We start from the raw sequence: 20,349 nt of genomic DNA, 5'->3' as shown, positions 1-20,349 counted from the left end.
AAGTGCTTAAGTTGACGAACTGACTCCTTTTGGAAGTTATTCTCCTGTTATTTGAATTTAGCAAACTTTCTAAAGTAAAATTATACTTTTTATACTGTTAAGCTGAACCATATACAAAATACAGCACACAAACCCTCCTGGGTTTCCAAAAAGAATAACAATACTGCTGTTTCTGAATGCATTAAATATGGAATGAACTTACATACAATCTTTTCTAAAATAACAATCAACACCCTCAAATAATATTTAAATACTTCATGTGCCAGATGTGGCAGGGGACAGACAGCCTCCAGGGCTCATGACAGAATAACCCAAAAGTCTATGTGTTCTGTTCATGTGGTTGTCTTCAACAGAAGTAAAATCCTGCTGACATCCAGCTTATGAAGCCATAAATTATGCAATAAGTAAACAGGTCAACTCTCTAAAAAGACTTCCATAATTTACTTTAATTTTAATATAAAAAAACAGGACTGAAAAAAGAAAATCCAGGCTCATACTACCCCATTCACAACATTCTAAATATCAGGCTCCAAGAGAAGCAGCACTCCCTATGATACCCTTACAAATTTTATTTCTAAATTTACTAAACATATTACATAGCAACGTTTCACTACTTGAAGTTGGTACCTAGAAAGCCTGTGACTAAATCTCCAGCACTACAATACATTGTCCACATTTATATTTTAGTGGGAAATCAACTACCATGCGCTGCTTTCAAATATCGGGATTATGCTTTCTAAACTGTGTTCAGGTGTAATGAACAGTGTTTTCCTTATCAGGCTTTCTGTCAACAACTTGGGCTCTTCTGAAAGGTTGTAGGCACTATCACTTAACCTGCCTTTAGCTTCCAAATAGGTTTATTCAATCAATATTAATGATTTCTAAAAATGTATCATGATTTTTTTCTAAATCACTGAGGTAACGCAAATAACCAAAGTTGCCAAGACTAGCATTGGTCCTGTACAGTCCATTATTAGAACCTATATGATGAATCAGTAATTATTACATTGCCAATATCGCAACACATCAGACCAAATCTAACATGAGTTTAGGACAAAAACCAAAATGAAAAGAAACTTTAGATCACAGTGTGTTATGTGTAAACTGAATACAGATAACATTAATTTGTGGGTATGTAAACAATTGCCAGTATTTTCAAGTTCAGAGACAGCTATAATACCATATATTATTGATTTTAAGACACATTTTGTGATATTTTAAAATCTCTAAAATCTTCAAATGAATCACATTATACTGTAATTACTGGTGTTTCTTTTTCAGTGGTACATAAAACAATGGTGTGACTTTCGATTAAAGTAAACTTAGGTTCCCTGAAATATGACAGTGTTAATATTAGCTACCATGTATTGAATACTATGTACCAGGCGCTCCCTGCATGTGGATTATTTTGTTTAATACCCATGACATTCTGAAGTGGCTCCACTTATTTTCCCCCATTTTAACAGCCAAGGAAATTAAGAGATGAGATCACTTGTCTAAGGGCACAGGCTGGCTCCAGCCCAGCTCTAACCAGCCACCTCACTGACTCCACAGAGGGAAGAGCTTTGGATCTGAGAGAGCCAATCATTTCTTGAAACATAGGTTCATAGCTCTGCCAAGCAACCTATAGCACATTTTTATGACTATAGAAGTGAAAATACAGAGCTGTAAACATCAAGAACAATATATTCATTCAAAGCCTTTATTATAGGGAAGAACTGGTAATCATCTAATAAAAATTACACACTTGCATAGTCATTTTTTCATTTTCTCTACAGTCTGAATTTAATTAAAAAACAATTAATATGAGTTTTTCTTTCTTCAAATACTCTATTATCTCTAGAGAAATGATGTAAAAATGAATTCCTACAATCTGAATTTTTGTTTAAATCTTAGTATTGAAATAATCCCAAATAAAACAACACTGTACAACAGTCCAGAAACATTCTAAAATACAAATTGACAATGGAATTTGTTGAAGTTTGCATATAAGGCTACCATTCCTAACTCTTGGCAAAAATGCTTGGCACCATTTATAAAAATAGGTCTTGCTTCACACACTACAAAGAAGGCATACTTCTTTTTCAGAAGTTCATCAAATTGGTAGCTTTACATCCTTACACTCAGCATACACAAAGCTAGCATTATACATCTTTTATTAAAAAAAGGTATTGTTATTTATTTGTTAGTTGCCTTCCTAGCATCCATTTTCACTGTTCCCGCAAAGACCCTAGTCTAGACACCATGACTAGATTGCAAGATGGACCCTAGTTGTCCAACTAGCACATCCCATCATCCTAGCCACAGCGGTTGGTTCAATAACTCAAATAGGTCAATCAGACAAAAGGATTCAACTCCAAACGTCTATTCCAGGAATGAGCTATTTGGAAACTGGGCTGAGAACCGTTTTGCTGGTCAAAGCTAAAAGCAAACAGCCACAGGCGCTGCTGGTAGTGACCTTTTGAACAAAAGGGAAAGATGAGCAAAAATGGCTTTGGGGTCACAGCACTATGAAATGAAGAGAACCAGGATCATGCCTCACCCTGGAACTACTTCTGAATTTTCAGTTAATTTATTAAATAAAATTCTTTAAAAAATTTTTTCTTTCATTTAGTGAGAGGCAGGGAGGCAGAGAAAGACTCCTGCAGGCACCTCGACCAGGATCCACCCGGCATGCCCACCAGGGGGCGATGCTCTGCACATCTGGGGCCTTTGCTCCTTTACTTCTGCAGCCATTTTTTAGTGCCTGAGGCAGAGGGCATGGAGCCATCCTCAGCGCCTGGGGCCAACTCACTCTAATACAGCCTTGGCTGCAGGAGGAGTGAAGAGAGGGAGAGAGGGAGAGAAAGAAAGAGGAAGGGTAAGAGGGAGGGAGAAAGGGAGGGAGGGAGAGAAAGCGAGAAGTGGGGGGTGTGTGAAGAAGCAGATGGGAACTTCTCCTGTGTGCCCTGACCGGGAATTGAACCCAGGACATCCACATGCCAGGTCGATGCTCTGCCACTGAGCAAACCAGCCAGGGACTAAATAAAATTATTTTTCATTGAGTCAATTTACGCTAGGTTTTCTGCTAATTACATAAGAAAGCATCCTGGTTTTTTTTAACTAATAAAAAACCAGTATCAGGAAGTGCGGTATTGTAAATACTACATAAAAATAAAATATGAAATTGGCTTAAGAATTGAGGCAGGGTAAAATTCAATAGACTACTGACCTGGCCTGAGCATTTAACTATCTATTATTTAAGAAAAAAATCATCAGATGTGGCCTGAGGTGCCCAGCAAGTCTACAAGGAGCATCAGGGGACTTGATAGGAAAGATTCCAGATAAGGAAAAGCTCTACTTCTCAAGTAGTTTAGTAGGAACTTGTAAGGAGACAAGAGAAAGGGAGGAAAATATGCCTTTGCAGAAAGCCCACTTTCTGCTACAAACTGCGATCCAAGAGGTTTGAAGAGAGAGAACAGGCTAAGGAGAGGAGGGAGGTGGTAGACTGAGCAGGAACAGACTACGGAGAAGAGGGAGGTGGTAGACTGAGCAGAAGATAAGACTGGAGTAGGGTAGACAAAAGAATCCTGACCTCCAGGTGCCTGGAGATCAAACACTCTTGTTAGGTATTCTCATCCTGAAAATGAAAAAGGTCATTCAAGACGTTAACTGCAAAGCATCCCCTGAATGAGGGGCAAGTGAATGATTTCCCTCTACCCCAAACAGTTATTTCCAAAGGCCTTGAGGGAGAGGATAAGGGGAAGGCTAGGCTACCAAAGGCCCTGAAGATGGGCCAAATTCTAGACTTAGGAACATTTCAGGCTTTGGTTCAAGTCTCTGGAATGGCCCAGAAGCCAAGCAGAAAGCAGACTAGGTTTTCTGGGTGTCGTACAGTCAAAGAAATCCCAAGTCTGGTGACAACAGCCTATGACTGCCCAGTCCTCAGGCCCCTAACTCACAATGTAGCCCAAAAGGAGTGCCCTACTAAAACAATGCTGCCTCTGCAAGGGGCACCCTCCAATAGGACAAGGGAGAGAGTGACACAGAGGCAGCCAGAGGCAGGTGGGGCCGAATCACAGGGGGGGTCTGATTTGATGCTGAGTAGGAAGCCACTGGAGGACTTTAAGGAAGAGAACGGCATGATCTGATTTCTGCTTTGAAAAGACTTTGACATGGTGAACAGATTAGTGATTGCCAGAGGTCCCAAGGATGGGAGAGAGGGGACGAGTGTGGTTATAAAGGGACAGCACAAAGAAGCTCTGTGGTGGCAGTACAGTTGTTGACTGTGGTGGTGGTATAGATGTACACGTGATAAAACTGTACAGCACTCTACACACACACACACACACACACACACACACACACACACACACACACGTGCATACATAACTCGTGAAATTTGAAGAAGCCCTGTGACTAATACCAATGATGATTGTCCAGCGTCTGGTTTTGACATTATCCCCTAGTTATGCAAGATGTTAACCATGGAGAGGCTACGTGAGGGGCACAAGGACCTCCCTGTACATTTCTTTGCAACTTCTTGTGAATCTTTACTTCAAAATGTAATTTTGTAGTAAATGTAATTTTACTTCAAAAAGTAATTATTCTTGTGAATAATTACTTCAAAATGAAAAGTTAAAAATATACTGCATACTTGAAAGTTGCTTAAGTACATCCTAAAAGTTCACATCCCAAGAAAAAAATTTTTGTAATTCTGTAAGGTGACAGATGCTAACTAGAATTATGATCATTTCATAATGTATACAAATATCATATCATACTGTACACCTGAAATTAATGTTATATGTCAATTATATCTAAATTTTAAAATAAATTTTAAAAACTAAAAGTATAACTAGTACATATTTTTACAAAAACAAAAGATTAAATAGATAAAACAGTGATTTTATGAAAAGTATACATCTATTTCTTTTTGGACCAAAAATATTGAATTTATGTTTATAATATAGTAGTCTATAATTACTCTCTGTTCATGTTACTTTAATATAGTACTGGTTATTTGAAAAAAAAGTCTGAATCTATACAGGAGATCTCAGGAAGAAAACCTGGTATGCAGACAAAATATTATATAAGTAATAAATTGGAAACGATCACAGAAACAAGTTAATAAGATTTGACTAAAATTCTTTTTAAATATTTTTTACATTACGCCCAAATACAGATCTAGATTTTTTAAAATATAAACATATTTGCAAGTGACTGGGTGGGGGACAGGGGTGCTAGCAATCTGAATTTCAACAAACCTCCTGGAGGACTCTGACACATACCAGCGGAGAGCATTCAGTCTCGACAGGTCAATACTGCCTAGAAGGGTGGTGAAAACTGTGTCTTGTGAGAGGAAAAATCCTTTGATGTAAGTATTATAATGCTGACACCAAAGCTCTACCCTACCAAGAAAAAAAAAGTTAAAAATACAAGATGTCTAGGTCTGACATTTAAGGTATGCACTAGAGAAAAGTGAAAGCAGAAGCAAAACCACAAAGTAATACCATGCCACCCCCACCAAAAGGGGGAGATGAAAAAGAAAACACCAAGGTTGGCAAAGATATGGAGCCTCTGGAATTCTCACACCCGCAGATGGAAATGCACGTGGCACAACCACTTTGGGAGAGTGTTTGACAGTTTTGTTAAAGTTGAACACCTGCCTACTCTATAACCCAGCACGTCCATTGCTAAGTATATACCCAACAAATGCATACATATCCTCACCAAAACACACACATGTAAATGTTCATAGCAGCACTATTCATAATTGCCCAAACTAGAAATTGCTCTATTGCCCATCATTTAGTAAAGGGATAAATTATGGTGTATTCATACAATAGAATACTATTCTGCAAAAAGGATGAATGATATACAACCAAACACAAAAATAGTGGTGAGTCCCATGAATATAGTGTTGAGCAAAAGAAGCCAGTCACAAAAGTATGCATACCGTATGATTCCATTAATATGAAATTCAAAAACAGGTTGTTATAAGTCAGAACAGTGATTATCTGTGCTGACTTAGGGAAGTAGGAGTAGAAACTGGGAAGGAAGCTGGTGGGATATTTCAAATACTAGTAACATAATACTTCTTGATCCAGAGCAGAGTTTCCCCAGCATTATTGACATTTTGGACTGGATAATTTTTGTTGTGGGGATTCTGTTCTGTGCACGGTAGGATGTTTAGCAGCATCCCTGGCCTCTGCCCACTAGATGCCAGTGGCACCCACAAAGTTGTAATGATCAAAAATGTCTCCAGACATTGCCAACTGTCCCTTGGGAAACAAATCTGCTCCCAGGTGAGACCCTCTAATCTAAGATATCATTACACAAGTATGTTTAGTTTATAAAAGATCAACAAGCTGTATGCTGCTCTTTTCTGTATGTATAGATATTTCAATATATAGAAGCAGGAAAACCATTTAGGAGACAACTATTGCAGGCATCCAAGTGAGAGGTGATACTAGGGTGGAAACAGTGAAGATGGCGAGAAGTAAAAAGATCCAGGACATGGTATATGAGGTAAGAAGTGACAACTTCTAGAGGATGAGAAGAGATCCAAGAAGGACCCCAAGGTTTTCTGTCTGAGCAACTGACTGGTTGATGATGTGTCATTTACTAAGATGGGGCCACAAGGGTCAGAGCATCTTGGGGAATGGTTATGTTGGTAATAAAATCATGAGTTATCCAGAGGCAATCGAAGTAATGTGCACTCTGGACTGTGAAGACTACTATGTTCCCCATTCTTTTTTTTTTTTTTGTATTTTTCTGAAGCTGGAAACGGGGAGAGACAGTCAGACAGACTCCGCATGCGCCCAACCGGGATCCACCCGGCACGCCCACCAGGGGGCAACGCTCTGCCCATCAGGGGGCGATGCTCCGGGGCGTCGCTCTGCCACGACCAGAGCCACTCTATCGCCTGGGGCAGAGGCCAAGGAGCCATCCCCAGCGCCCGGGCCATCTTTGCTCCAATGGAGCCTTGGCTGCGGGAGGGGAAGAGAGAGACAGAGAGGAAGGAGGGGGGTGGAGGTGGAGAAGCAAATGGGTGCTTCTCCTATGTGCCCTGGCCGGGAATCGAACCCGGGTCCCCCGCACGCCAGGCGGACGCTCTACCGCTGAGCCAACCGGCCAGGGCCTGTTCCCCATTCTTGACTCTTTCGAATAGTTGTCTTCAGTTTGGTTTCCCTAGCTCTCTCCATCACTGTGCACAGTTAAGCTTGCCACTGGCTATCCTGAATCATCAAACCATGAGAAGCTCCACACTACCCTGACAGAGACAACCAGCCATTCCCACCACAGCTCCTGGAGCAGGGGCTGCAGACAGTGGACACAGAAGCAGCAGGAAGGAGCTGTGCTGGCCAGGAGAAAGGGCAATGTTAGCAAGTTGCTTTCCAACTCCACTTTAGAGTCAGCCAAAATGAGGAAGTTTATAATTAATCTTTTAACATTTTTGAAATAGAGAAATAAATAATATTGTAGAATGGCTTGGGTTGCAAGTAACATTTAAATAAAAAAGGGCAAGAAGGATCTGTCCAAGCAAGAGATGATTACAGTTTGGACCAGGATGGGGACATGGACAAGGAGAAGACAGTCCAAATGAACTGTGGTGGCAGAAATGACAGGACTTGAGGATAAATTAGATATGACTGACAGTGAATCTTAATTTTTTTATTTAAGCAACTGGGTAGATCTAATGAAGTGGGGGAGACTGGGGAGATGAGATTTCTGGGGAGAAGGAACCAAGAAGACTGTCTTGGAATAATAAGATTAAGGTGTCTACAAGGCATGTTTGGGGAGAACAGCAATGTCATGTTTCCAACCCTTTTTTCCCCTAATTATGGAGGGGAAAAAAGGCTACATTACCTCTAAAAACCTTGTCTAATTTTGTGAGTGTGAATTATCCTCACTAAAGCCTAAGAAGAGTTAAATCAATGTCCCATGAGTAAATTTGAGCCTTCTCCTGAGTATGACTATTGATGTTTTTACAAAACATGAATTTATTATAGCTGGATTAAATGTGCTTCTGAGTATTTTTTTTTTAATCTGGACATGCTATGGTTATCCATTTAACACAATGAAAACCATTCTTTTCTCTCTGTAAAACGTGTTTTTAAATAAGAAAACTGCATGCTAACATGCTTTTTATATTTGTTTAACCTAGAAATAAAAATACATGCAAATAAACTTTTTGAGCCTGGCTTGATATTTTGGCTCAAATGAGGGAATGTATAGGAGAACTCTTTGGAAAATATAAAACAATATAAAACATGAGGCATTAATAATACTGACATTTATAAAAAAGGCAGCAAGCAATTCTCAAATCTATAATTTGTAACTAATATATGTAGAAGTACAATCCAATAAAATTTAGGATTTTATCCCACTGATCTAATAGGAGAAAAGGCAATAAATTACCAGCAGTTACTTTTTCTACTTTTATAGAAAAAGCAAGCGATAACCCCAAATGACACTCCAAATAAATGATATAAATCAGCACTATTAGACCCTGGCCGGGTAGCTCAACTGGTTAGCATGTTATCCTGATACACCAAGGTTGCGGTTCTATCCCTGGTCAGGACACATTAAAGAATCAACCAATGAAATGAATACATAAGTAAGTAGAACAATGAATTGATGTTTCTCCTTCTCTCTTTTTCTCTCTCTCACCCCCTTCCTCTCTCTCTCTCTCTCTAAAAATCAATCAATTAATTAAAGAAAAAGAAAAACCAAAACCCCAACACTATTATTCAGAATAAAGACCTGACCCAGTTTTTCAAAGGACTCATCATAAAAAGTAGGTCTAAGGAGGACCAGACTTCTTAATCTGGAATGAATCATTTATGCTTACTCTAAAATCATGCTGGAACAATTTTTTAGGGGAGGCGGCAGTTGAGGGGGTGGCCTGCAGCATTAGAATAAACATTCTTTGGGAAAGTAAGTTTGTTCAAACCTACAGAGTATGCAAAATATCTTATTTTCTAGAACCCAAGAGTCTTCCTCATGAGGAAATATACATAAACATGGGTATATGCCCTTAGATAGTATTTTAAATCTTTGAAATATATTTGGCACAATTATTTTGAATTTTCAGAACATCTACTTTTGAAAACAATTACTATTGGCAATTAATGTACTAGTTGCTCTAAGAAACTCTTAAGAGCTGTAGATTGATTCATTTTGTTAATATTTTTAATTTTTGAGAATAAATCTATGCTTAAGAATGGGAAGGGGGAGATTAAACAATACAAAAGCAATATAGTGAAAAAATATCTCTTACCTGAACCCTCATGCTCCAGAGGAAATCACAATCAATATTTTCAAGAGTATCCTTGCAGTGATACAATTACACCTATAAATTCACTTCTATATTTGTTTTGTTTTATTATTCAGACAGCATGTACAATATATACTCTTCTGAAACATGCTTTCCCCACTCAATAATATATCTTGGAGAATGGTCCATATCAGAATATAAAGGTCTATGTTATTCTTTTAAACAACTACACATTCCTGGGGATATACCATCATTTACTTAACTAGATCTCTTAGGTTGTGTTTAGTCTTTTATAATTTCAAACAATGCTACAATAAGTTTGCACATAAACCTGCACATAAATGTGTGAATATATTTGTAAGAAAAATCCTTAGGTGCAGAACTATTAGATCAAAGGGTATAGACATTTATTATCTAACAGTGCAATACCAAACTGCCTTCCTTATTCTACTGTATCAATTTAAATCTCAACCAACAGTGTAAAAAAAAGAACTTCTGTTTTTCTTTGTCATCATGACATATTTTCAAACTTTTTGGTCTTTACCAATTTGTTATATGAAAAACTGTTTCACCTTTAGTTTTTTTTTTGTTGTTGTTTTTTGTTTTTGTATTTTTCTGAAGTGAGAAGCAGGGAGGCAGAGAGACAGACTCTGGCATGTGCCAGACCGGGAGCGATGCTCTGTCCATCTGGGGCATTGCTCTGTTGCAACTGGAGTCACTCTAGTGCCTGAGGTGGAGGCCATGGAGCCAGCCATCCTCAGTGCCCAGCTGACTTTGCTCCAATGGAGCCTTGGCTTTGGGAGGGGAAGAAAGAAATAGAGAGAAAGGAGAGGGGGAAGGGTAGAGAAGCAGATGGGTGCTTCTCCTGTGTGTCCTGACTGGGAATTGAACCTGGGACATCCACACACCAGGCTGACACTCTACCACTGAACCAACCAGCCAGAGCCTCACCTTTAGTTTTAATTGGTATTTTGTTTAGTATGTATATGGCTGAGTCTTAATATATTTGAAATCCATTTTCATTATTTTCTGTGAATTGTCCATATTCTTTGCCAAACAGGTTACTGACCTTTTTCTAATTGATTTTGAAAGTTCTTTATATATTAAGGAATCTAGACTTTCATTTGCATGGAGATCGCAAATTGTTTTTCCTAGTTTCTGTATAACGATTATTTTTTTAAGAGAAAGAGAGACAGCAAGAGAGAGAGAGAGAGATGAGAAGCATCAACTCATAGTTGCGGCACTTTAGTTGTTCATTGATTGCTTCTCATACGTGCCTTGACAGGGGGACTCCAGCTCCGCCAGTGATCCCTTGCTCAAACCAGCAACCTTGGGTTTCAAGTTAGTGACCCTTGGGCTCAAGCCAGCGACAATGGGATCATGTCCATATTCCCACGTTCAAGCCAGTAACCCTGTGCTCAAGCCAGCGATCTTTGGGTTTTGAACTCAGAACCTCATTGTCTCAGGTCAATACTCTATCTACTGTGCCATCACCAGTCAAGCTGCATAACGATTTTTATCCATTTTATTCTTCCATGAAGAAATTTTCTATCCAACTAATTTACTAAAAGTTTTTAAAAATTACTTAGAATTGGCCTGACCAGGCAGTGCCACAGTAGATAGAATGTCAACCTGGGATGCTAAGAACCTAGGTTCAAAACCTGGAGGTTGTCAGCTTGAGCACGAGTTCATCTGACTTGAGCGCGGGGTCACTGGCTTGAGCATGAGATCATAGACATGACCCCATGGTTTCTGGCTTGAGCCCAAAGGTCTTTGGCTTGAGCAAGGGGTCACTGGCACACCTGGAAGCCCCTGGTCAAGGCACGTATGAGGAACAACTAAGGTGCTTCAACTATGATCTGATGCTTCTCATCTCTCTCTGTTCCTGTCTCTAACACCCCCCCAAACCTACTTATAATTGTTTTTCAGCTCAATCTTTTGGATTTAAGATATAAAATCATATCACCTGCAAATTATAACAATTTTTCTTTCTGCTTTCTGATGTCTTCTTCTAGTTAATAACAACTGTGACAGTGTATATCCCTATATTGTTCCTGATTTTAATGAAAATGCTTCCAAGGCTTCATAATGAAAGATGATGCTGTCTTTGGCTTGTAACATGATTTTTCTAAGGAACTCTGTGAATACATAGAGAATTTAACAATTTGTTCTTGAGTGTTATTTTTCCATGTTTATCGATAGGTTCTATCTTTTCCTCGGTGTCAATGTACACCATTAGCTTTAGCATTTACATGATGGTTTAGGAATAAGAAGTAACAGGAATCTAGGACTCTGTCTTTACATTATGCCACTCCATAAATAATTCAAAACTACTTAATTAATATCAAGTCCTTGTGCAATAAAAAAGGCAAATATCTCGCATTAAATAGAAAAACTAAGTCATGAAAAGATTATAATTCTGCCCACCTCCTCTCTTCATTGTGGTACTTCTGTGAGTTACAGAATTCACACCTTCTGATTCCTAATCCCGTGTTTAAGACATAAGCACACGCTGTAGCCTTCAGAGTATTAGCAGGAGAAAGTAAGCTGCCGCCATCTACAACCCACAGCTTCACAACATTCTCCTCTAGGCTCCTGAGAGCAACCTCCAAGTTGGAGTCAGGAGCTTCAAACATCTGAAATGCATCACCCAGCAGCCAGCATACTAGGTTCAGGCTCAGTGATACATGATGTTGACAACATTCCTCAGCCAATTAGAATTCCTTTTAGCTGCAATAGAGGTGAATACGGCTAGAATTACAGAGTGGGGTGCATCACCAGCCACACTGATTGTACATTATTTAAGCCTTGTTTTAAAACAATAAAAGGATTTTCCCTTTTAATCCGGAAATATGGAAACAACATTTCACTTAGTTTAAATATCTAAATGAAGTAAATTGCATCTATAGACACAACAATAATTCTAACATTTTAAAAAAGATTTGCCTGATCCATATGGCTAGGAGTTTTTGTTTCTCCAACATAGCTCTGCAGCTCTTCCCTAACTAGAATAGCCTAGGGGCTGGTCAGCTAGAGTCAGAGTGCTGTGAACAACAAGACAATTTAAGCTCAGAGCTTTCACTCAATAAAACTCACCTACAACAAGCCAACCAGTAATTTATGTTGTTCAGTGACCAAAACCCCCACATAATTTTAATTCTTTGTTAAAAAATATAATCTCAGCCTGACCTGTGGTGGCGCAGTGGATAAAGCTCCGACTTGGAAATGCTGAGGTCGCCGGTTCGAAACCCTGGGCTTGCCTGGTCAAGGCACATATGGGAGTTGATGTTTCCAGCTCCTCCCCCTTCTCTCTCTTGGCCTCTCCTCTCTCTCCCTCTCTGTCTCTCTCTCTCCTCTCTAAAAATGAATAAATTAAAAAAAAATTTAAAAAAAATCTCTAAAATGGCTTTGAAATTATAAAAATTTGATCTAAATAAGATCAAAGTTAAGTTTTCCAAACCAGAAAATACCAAATTATTTCATCCATTTCAGGTTTTGTAAACTTCCCTTTTAGTCTAGCACTCACAAAAGGCTCGAGTCAGCTGTTTTAACTTTTAACCAGTGCCCACAGATGTGTTACACAAGAACCAGTCTAGTTAACTGGATTATTAAACTGATGTTGAAATATTATGGGTCTTTTTTTTTATTATTCATGAGGAAATACTTCTTTACCAGTGACTCAGCCCCCAAGACCTCCTTGGTTCAGCCAGTGTTCCACACAGAACGGGACAACATAACCAAACAGAGAAAATAAAAATTTGTAGAAGAGAAGGAAAAACCCAAAGTCTAGACACCACTTTCACATTGCAAAATAGAAATTCTGAACTCTGACAAACAAATAGACTTAAGTAAAAAATTCTACTCTGATAAATCACAACTATTGTACAAATACAGATAGAAATAAAGTACATGAAATAATTCTCAAGTCAGATCAAGAAAATTAAAAAGAAACAATGGATTTTAAAAAAGGGATTTTCTTTTTTTTTTTTTACAGAGACAGAGAGAGAGTCAGAGAGAGGGATAGATAGGGACAGACAGGCAGGAACGGAGAGATGAGAAGCATCAATCATCAGTTTTTCGTTGCGACACCTTAGTTGTTCACTGATTGCTTTCTCATATGTGCCTTGACTGTGGGCCTTCAGCAGACTGAGTAACCCCTTGCTCGAGCCAGCGACCTTGGGTCCAAGCTGGTGAGCTTTGCTCAAACCAGATGAGCCCGCGCTCAAGCTGGCTACCCTGGGGTCTCAAACCTGGGTCCTCCACATCCCAGTCCGACGCTCTATCCACTGCGCCACCGCCTGGTCAGGCAAAAAAGGGATTTTCTTAAGATAATACAAATGTGATGAAATCACAAATAAAATCAATAATAGTACTGTATTTGGCAGAATGTGACTCCTTTTAAAGTATAATTGCAGTTTAAGTTTTGCAATAGTATTTAATTTAACCCATTCCACATCCTTAAACAATTTAGTCCAAAGAAGTGTACTTCATAACTTGAGGCCTCATAAACTTGAGGTCGACCCTGAGGAAAATATGTAAAGTCAGGTGCAATGCAAGGTTAAAAGACTGATGGCTAGAAATTCCAACTTATCCAAGTTAAAGTTGTTAAAAGTTTTGCCTGCCTCAATAAAGGAAGCTCTTTGCTGGTACAAATCGACAAAGTCAACACATTTTTTTTTTCGGAAGTGAGAAGGGGGTGCTGACAGACAGACTCCTGTATGTCCCCGACCAGGATCCACCCGACATGCCTACCAGGGGGTGATGCTCAGCCCATCTGGGGCATTGCTCTGCTGCAATCAGAGCCATTCTAGAGCCTGAGGCAGAGGCCATGGAGCCATCCTCAGCACCCAGGCCAACTTTGCTCCAATGGAGCCTTGGCTGCGGGAGGGGAAGAGAGAGATAGAGAGAAAGGAGGGGGGAAGGGTGCAGAAGCAGATGGGCACTTCTCCTGTGTGCCCTGGCTGGAAACTGAACCCTGGACTTCCACACGCCAGGTTGATGCTCTACCGCTGAGCCTACTGGCCAGGGCCAAAGTCAACACTCTTAACAGCTTTATCTTTCTTAAGACAAACATGCATATATTGAATCAATTAGGCCATCTAACTGTTATTGATCAATTGAAGTTATTAACAGCTATTACTACAGCTATTTCTCTCCAAGTTGCTTCATCTGGATGCCAAAACACAAGCCAACCTTAAATTACCTGAGCTACAACTTTAAAAATAGCCTCCATTCTCATATGCTATCAAGAAAGGTCTCTCTCCTCCCCTCTACTTGTAATTAAAAGTTTTCTCTTTTCACAATACTCAGTCATGATCCAAAAGATAGAAAAACATAAGGAGGTCTGAGAGTATTTCAAGACAAACACACCACAAAGTTTAGGCATTTGGTATTTCAACTAACTGGTTAACATTAGAATAAAATTTAAGGTGTTTGAAGAGCACTGTGGAACCCTTAGAGCTCAAAATTCCATTCTTTTACCCAGAGTGGCCTAAGTAACGTATCTGGGATTCATTTGTGTACCACATATGAACACAGTTTTTGCAAATTCTGCTTGAATTTAAAATAAGAATGTCTCCTAAGTGTTTGATTTGCCAGTGAACTTTAAACTGTCTTCAAGATAATGTTTTTTAACAAAGATCATTCATTTTGAAAAGATTATGTCCCAAACCTACTGATACCTTTAAAAACTATTATCCTGCTATAATACCACAAAGACATTCATTAAAATTATATTCTTTTAAATATACAGACTCTAACATTCTTCTACTGTTTAGGCCAGATTTCTAAAGCTGCTGTTCAACAGACTATCCAATAGTTTTCAAAAACAAAAGGGGTTCCACAGGAAGGGGAAAAAAGAAAAGCAATCATAAATCTAATCAATTCACAAAAGTAATGCCTGACATAAATCAAATATGAGTTTTTTTGTGTGTGTGTGTGTGTATGTGTTCAATTAATGAGAGGCAAGGAAGCAGACCGACTCCCACATGTGCCCTGACCAGGATCCACCGGCAAGCCCCCTACTGGTGATGCTCTGCCCATCCCTGCTCTGTTGCTTGGCAACTGAGCTATTTTTAGTACCTGAGGCAAGGCCATGGAGCCAAGTTGCTGGAAGCTTTTGAGCTATGGCTATGGGAAGGGTGAGGGGAGGTGGAAAGGGAGAGAGAGAAAGAGAAAAAGAGAAAGGGGAGGGGTGGAGAAGCAGATGGTCACTTCTCCCGTGTGCCCTGACCAGAAATCAAATTGGGACTTCTACATGCCTGGCCGATGCTCTACCGCTGAGCCAACGAGCCAGGGCTGAGTTCTGTGTTTTAACATAAATTTCTGAATATCAGGATTGAGACCTAATATAAAACATAAGCATTAATGGTAATTTGGAATAAGCCAAATTGATAGATATTATAAGAGGGAGAGTCAAAGAATGTTATAAATGAAGTTGCAATCTCATTTTATATATGAGGAAACTGAGACTCAGAAAGGTTACATAATTTGTTCCTTATCATGCAGTTTATGGTAGAGCTGACCAAAATCAAATCTCTTAAGTCTAAATGCAATGTTCTACTCACCACCAAACACAACTGTAGCCCCCAAAGTTCTACATGCTCTTTTATAATGCCCATGTCTTCATATTTTGCATTGAATTACACTGTGCAGTACTCACTAGTCAGAATAACCCTCATTTCTAAAAGTCATTTTTTCAAGTATCACATGTGGAAATAAATTCTGAAACCTGTAACAAAGTATACACTTTCGAAAGATGGCTAGCCAACTTGCCAGAAGTGAATATATTTCAAACTTACCCTGACAACTGTAAACAGGAGGCCAAAACCCAGACTATCTTCAACAAAATATCTAGTTCCAATGTTTCTACGTAATGTAGTTAATGTGGGTTTCTGTGTAATGTAGTTCGACAACTGGCATCATGTGTATCCACAATCATCCCTAAACTCTCAATCCTGTTGCAAGGATAACCACACTCCATCGTATCATTAATAACATAAACTGGGGGAAAGGGAAAAGGTGCTTTGGAAAAGACACTCATTATCTGATCCTTCAATATCAAATAATATTAAAACTCTCTAAAGTATTTCTACATCTATGACATCTAAATTCCTGAATTCAAAAATAGTTTGGGAGGATAAGCCAAGCCGTCCCTTTCATAAGAAAAAGGCCTACACACAGACCTGCCCATTAGGATTAATATATACACACCTGACATAAACACTGTAATTAAAACCTATTACTCCTAAAACGTTAATCACATTTCTTCCGAAACTCACAAAATCAATTACTTTTGCTTTTAGCACGAAAACTAAAACCAATCTGATGCCAATTATAGATTACTTTGTAAATGGTAACAAAATTAAAGTCAGTAATTAAAGTTTTACAAGCATTACAAAGTCAAAAACGTGGCTTTTATGTAACCATAAAAATAACAATGTTTATACTGCACTTACAGAGTGAGAAGTGTTTCCTACCAGCCCTGGAATAAAGGTTTATGTTTCTCCAGAAGCAAAGATCCCTAGCATATGCCTGTTACTTTACAAAACCACGGTCTGGGTTTGGGTTCAAATCATCTTGAAACAAAAAATGGATCGTGCAACAACTATGGACTTTCAAAGAATATTTTAGTTTGAAAACAATTACCCATTGCTGTTTTCACAGATTTACCAATGATTTAGAGCTATGCATCTGTCATAAGTGTCCAAAATGCTCACTCTCTTTGAACTATGGAGTCCTCACAGACAGGCCACTGAACATAAAAATCCAGGGGAAAACCCCTTACAGGGATTAGCCTAAACTTTTTATTTCCTCTTCAGAGCTGGAAGTATTCGAGTTTGGAAAGTCCCCCCGCAGAACGGTATTTGCAACACTACAATCCGGCCTCAACTATTAAATTAAACTGGGAGACGAGCAGCGGCCCCACAGTGATGAAGAAATTGAGAAAGGGTAGATAAGGATGCGAACTGGTCCAGGGCCTCTGGAGCCGGCTAGTGCGGGACACCTCCAGCCGCCACCGTTGGCATCTACACACACCCAAACCATCACGTCGCAGGCCCAGAGCAGAGCTTCGCGTTCACCCTTGAAGGTGGCACTACAGAGCCACCTAGGAGACACAGGCAATTCATTGAAGACTAAATGAGAGTGAATAAAGGAGCTTACGGTAGTGTGTGTGTGTGTGTGTGTGTGTGTGTGTGCGCGCGCGCGCGCGTGTGTGTGTGCGGCGGGGTGGGGAAATCAACACAGAAGCGGGGCTCAAGGATGGGGGGGGGGGGTGCGATAGCAAAATGCGGCCTGGCCTGAGAGAGAAAGGAAGTGGACTAGACTGAAGAGGTCTGGACCGGAGGGGAAGTGAGGAGAACAGGCCCGGGAGAAGCTACAAGGGGATTGAGGAATTTGAGGCTGAAGGAAAGGGTGGAGGCAGCGAGACAGAGCAAGGGGCGGGGCTGAAAGATAAGCGAGGGCGGGACTAAATAGAAAATGAGGGGCGGAGTTTAGGAGAGAAAGTGAGGGGGCGAAACTAGGGGAGAAGAAAGGGGCGGGAGCAGCAGGGAAGAACCAAGAGGGCATAAGGGGGTCGAGAGAGTAAAGCCAGAGAGGACGAGGGAGGGGATGATAAGTGGGGGCGGGGAGGAGGGAAAAGCAGCCTGGCAGGTAGGGGAGACCGGGAAGCCAGAGGATGGGAAGGTGGGGAGAAGGGAGGGGCGGGGCCGGAGAGAAAAGCGAGGGGCAAGGTGAGGGGAGAGGGAAACCAGGGGAGGAAGGAGAATGAGGAGCGGGAGATGGGGTCAGGAGGGGGAGAAACGAGGGGACACCCGGGAGGAAAAAGGGGGAATGAGAAGGGTGGAGTAAGAAGGGGGTGAAATCAGGGGGTCTAGGGAGTAGAAGCGAGGTGTGGGCCAGGAGGAGGGAGCCGAAGGGGCAGGTCGGGGAACCGAGGGAAGCGAGAAGGCGGGCGGGGTGAGAAGCGAGGGGGCGGGGCCGGGCCGGGCCGGGGAGCAGAGAGGGGCACTCGCCGACGGGGGCGATGAGGTCCCGGGACAACGGCCGGCGTGGGGGAGGGCCCCTTCAGCAGGGCGCTCTGCGGGAAATTCGGGGGCTGCGAGTGGGCGCTGGGGGGGACGGTGTGGGCCTCCCACCCGCCGTACCTGTCAGACGGATCTTGATGCTGGAGCCGTTCCTGCGCGTCCCGGGGTTCGACATCTCCCGCCAACAATCGGGCAGCAGAGGATCCAGTGCCGCCGCCGCCCCCCGGCCCGGCCCGGCCCGGCCCCGCCGCTGCCGCCGCCTCAAGGTTACGGCTCCGGGCTGGGCGCCGGGGTCCGAGCCGGGATACAAACTCCGCGGCCCAGGCGTCCGGGCGGCGGCGGATGCTCAAGCCAGGAAATCAGCGCTCCACCGGCGCCCCCGACCCTCGGTCGCTCCCAGCCCAGCCCAGTCCTGAGCCGCCACCGCCGCCTTCACCACCTCAGAGCCGGACGCCCGCCGCCCTCGCCGCTTCCGCCGCCGCCTCCTGGAGCCGCGCGCGCTCCCGCCGCCGTGCCGGCGCGGCCCCGCGCGCGCTCGGGCTGAGTGCCCCCGCGCCTTGTGCGTGCGCGCCCCCGCGGAGCAAGGCGGGGCGGGGCGCGCCGCGTGGCTGCGTTTCCCGCCCAACCTCGGGCGCGTGGGGGTCTCGATACTGTGGCTAGACGTCTCGCTTCCTCCAGCGCGGGCAGCTTTCCTGGAATCCTGGAGGAGGAGGTCAGGTCGCAGGAGTGGAGCGGGCACTGGAATCCCGCGCCGCGGATGTGCGAGACGAGGCCGCTGGCCGCCAGCACCAGCGGTGCTCAGAGGTTGCGGGACGGCGCGGCAGCTGAAGATATTTGTCACGTTCTCGGAAGAGACCTGTTTACAGATGCGGACGTTAAGAGTCAGAGAACCCAGCTGATGTTGCAGACGTATTACTCAAGACTGGGTTCCTGATAGTGGTTACACGAACCCCGTTGTGTGTTACTACACCGAGCATCTTGCACAAATAGGCAATACCTTTTTATTTTTTAAAGCAAAGAATTTTTAGATAATACAATTTCAAGAGAGTGACTTCAAGAGACAAAGTTGTCTCTCTAGGTGTGTAACTAGTACTCTATATTGACCCATGACCAAGTTGCCAGAATAACAGAAAGTGCCACACAAGGTAAGCAAGATTTGAGAGAATAAAATAGAGAGGTAGATGTTATAGCCAGTATACATACAATTTTAGCCAAACAAAACACATTTACAGCCTGTTGTTTCCCTGACTTCTGCTCAAATTTCCCTTCCGGAGCCTCTGGGTAAAAAACTTTCCCCAGCAAACCAGCTCCTCTCTCTTAAGCTTCTAAAGAAGGAAAATAATAGGCTAATAAAGAGCAAAAGCTGAGTTTGATTATCAAACCTGTTTTTGACCAACTACCTAATTCTTTGAATGCCTTTATTTAGTTTGTGTCCTAAGGAAATCAGGTTCTGAGCCATTGCTGCCGCTCCTGTAGCTATGGGTCTTTTCTGAGATCACAGGCCAGAATAAATAGAACCCTGGCCCTAGAGTTCCTGACATACCTACCTACCTGGGCCTGAGCCCTGTGAAAGCAGATTCAGAGGGCTAGATGCAAGGCTTCTTTGAGCTTCCATCCATCAAATAAAGGACAGGCCTACATCCTTTCGCTGGCCCCTTGCAGCTCAGACTTTCAGTGATTCTTGTGAAATACCAAAGCATACGAGCTATGTTTTCAGGGTATGGAAAAATGCATTTGGAGTCTGATGCCCCCAAGAAATCCACTCTTTCAGTCTGGGTAGTATTTCCCCCTCCTCTTTATTTCCATATTTAAGAAGTTTCTTCTTGTTTTTTTTTCTGATTTACTTATTTCACTCCGTATAATGTTATCAAGATCCCACCATTTTGCTGTAAATGATCTGATGTCATCATTTCTTATGGCTGAGTAGTATTCCATAGTGTATATGTGCCACATCTTCTTTATCCAGTCTTCTACTGAAGGGCTTTTTGGTTGTTTCCATGTCTTGGCCACTGTGAACAGTGCTGCAATGAACATGGGGCTACATGTGTCTTTATGTAT

General features: G+C 41.8%; 1 protein-coding gene across 4 annotated transcripts in view; it reads right to left on the bottom strand.

Annotated features, from left to right (window-relative positions):
- SMURF1 (SMAD specific E3 ubiquitin protein ligase 1) overlaps window positions 1–20,109 on the bottom strand; it is a 132,369-nt gene extending 112,260 nt beyond the window's left edge. For 3 of the 4 annotated variants that reach the window (XM_066343914.1, XM_066343916.1, XM_066343917.1), the window contains exon 1: window positions 19,843–20,109. In XM_066343914.1, the coding sequence (XP_066200011.1) occupies window positions 19,843–19,906 (64 nt within the window). In that variant the 5' untranslated portion in view covers window positions 19,907–20,109. Of the gene's footprint in view, window positions 1–18,411; window positions 18,801–19,842 lie in introns of those variants that run through there. The other variant, XM_066343915.1, reaches the window with a different exon arrangement.
- Between the last annotated feature and the right edge of the window lie 240 nt (window positions 20,110–20,349).

Source organism: Saccopteryx leptura, chromosome 6 (assembly GCF_036850995.1).
Source record: "Saccopteryx leptura isolate mSacLep1 chromosome 6, mSacLep1_pri_phased_curated, whole genome shotgun sequence".
Classification (NCBI taxonomy): Eukaryota; Metazoa; Chordata; class Mammalia; order Chiroptera; family Emballonuridae; genus Saccopteryx; species Saccopteryx leptura.
Note: the sequence above shows the minus strand (reverse complement) of the source record. Positions and strands in the feature narration are given on the sequence as shown.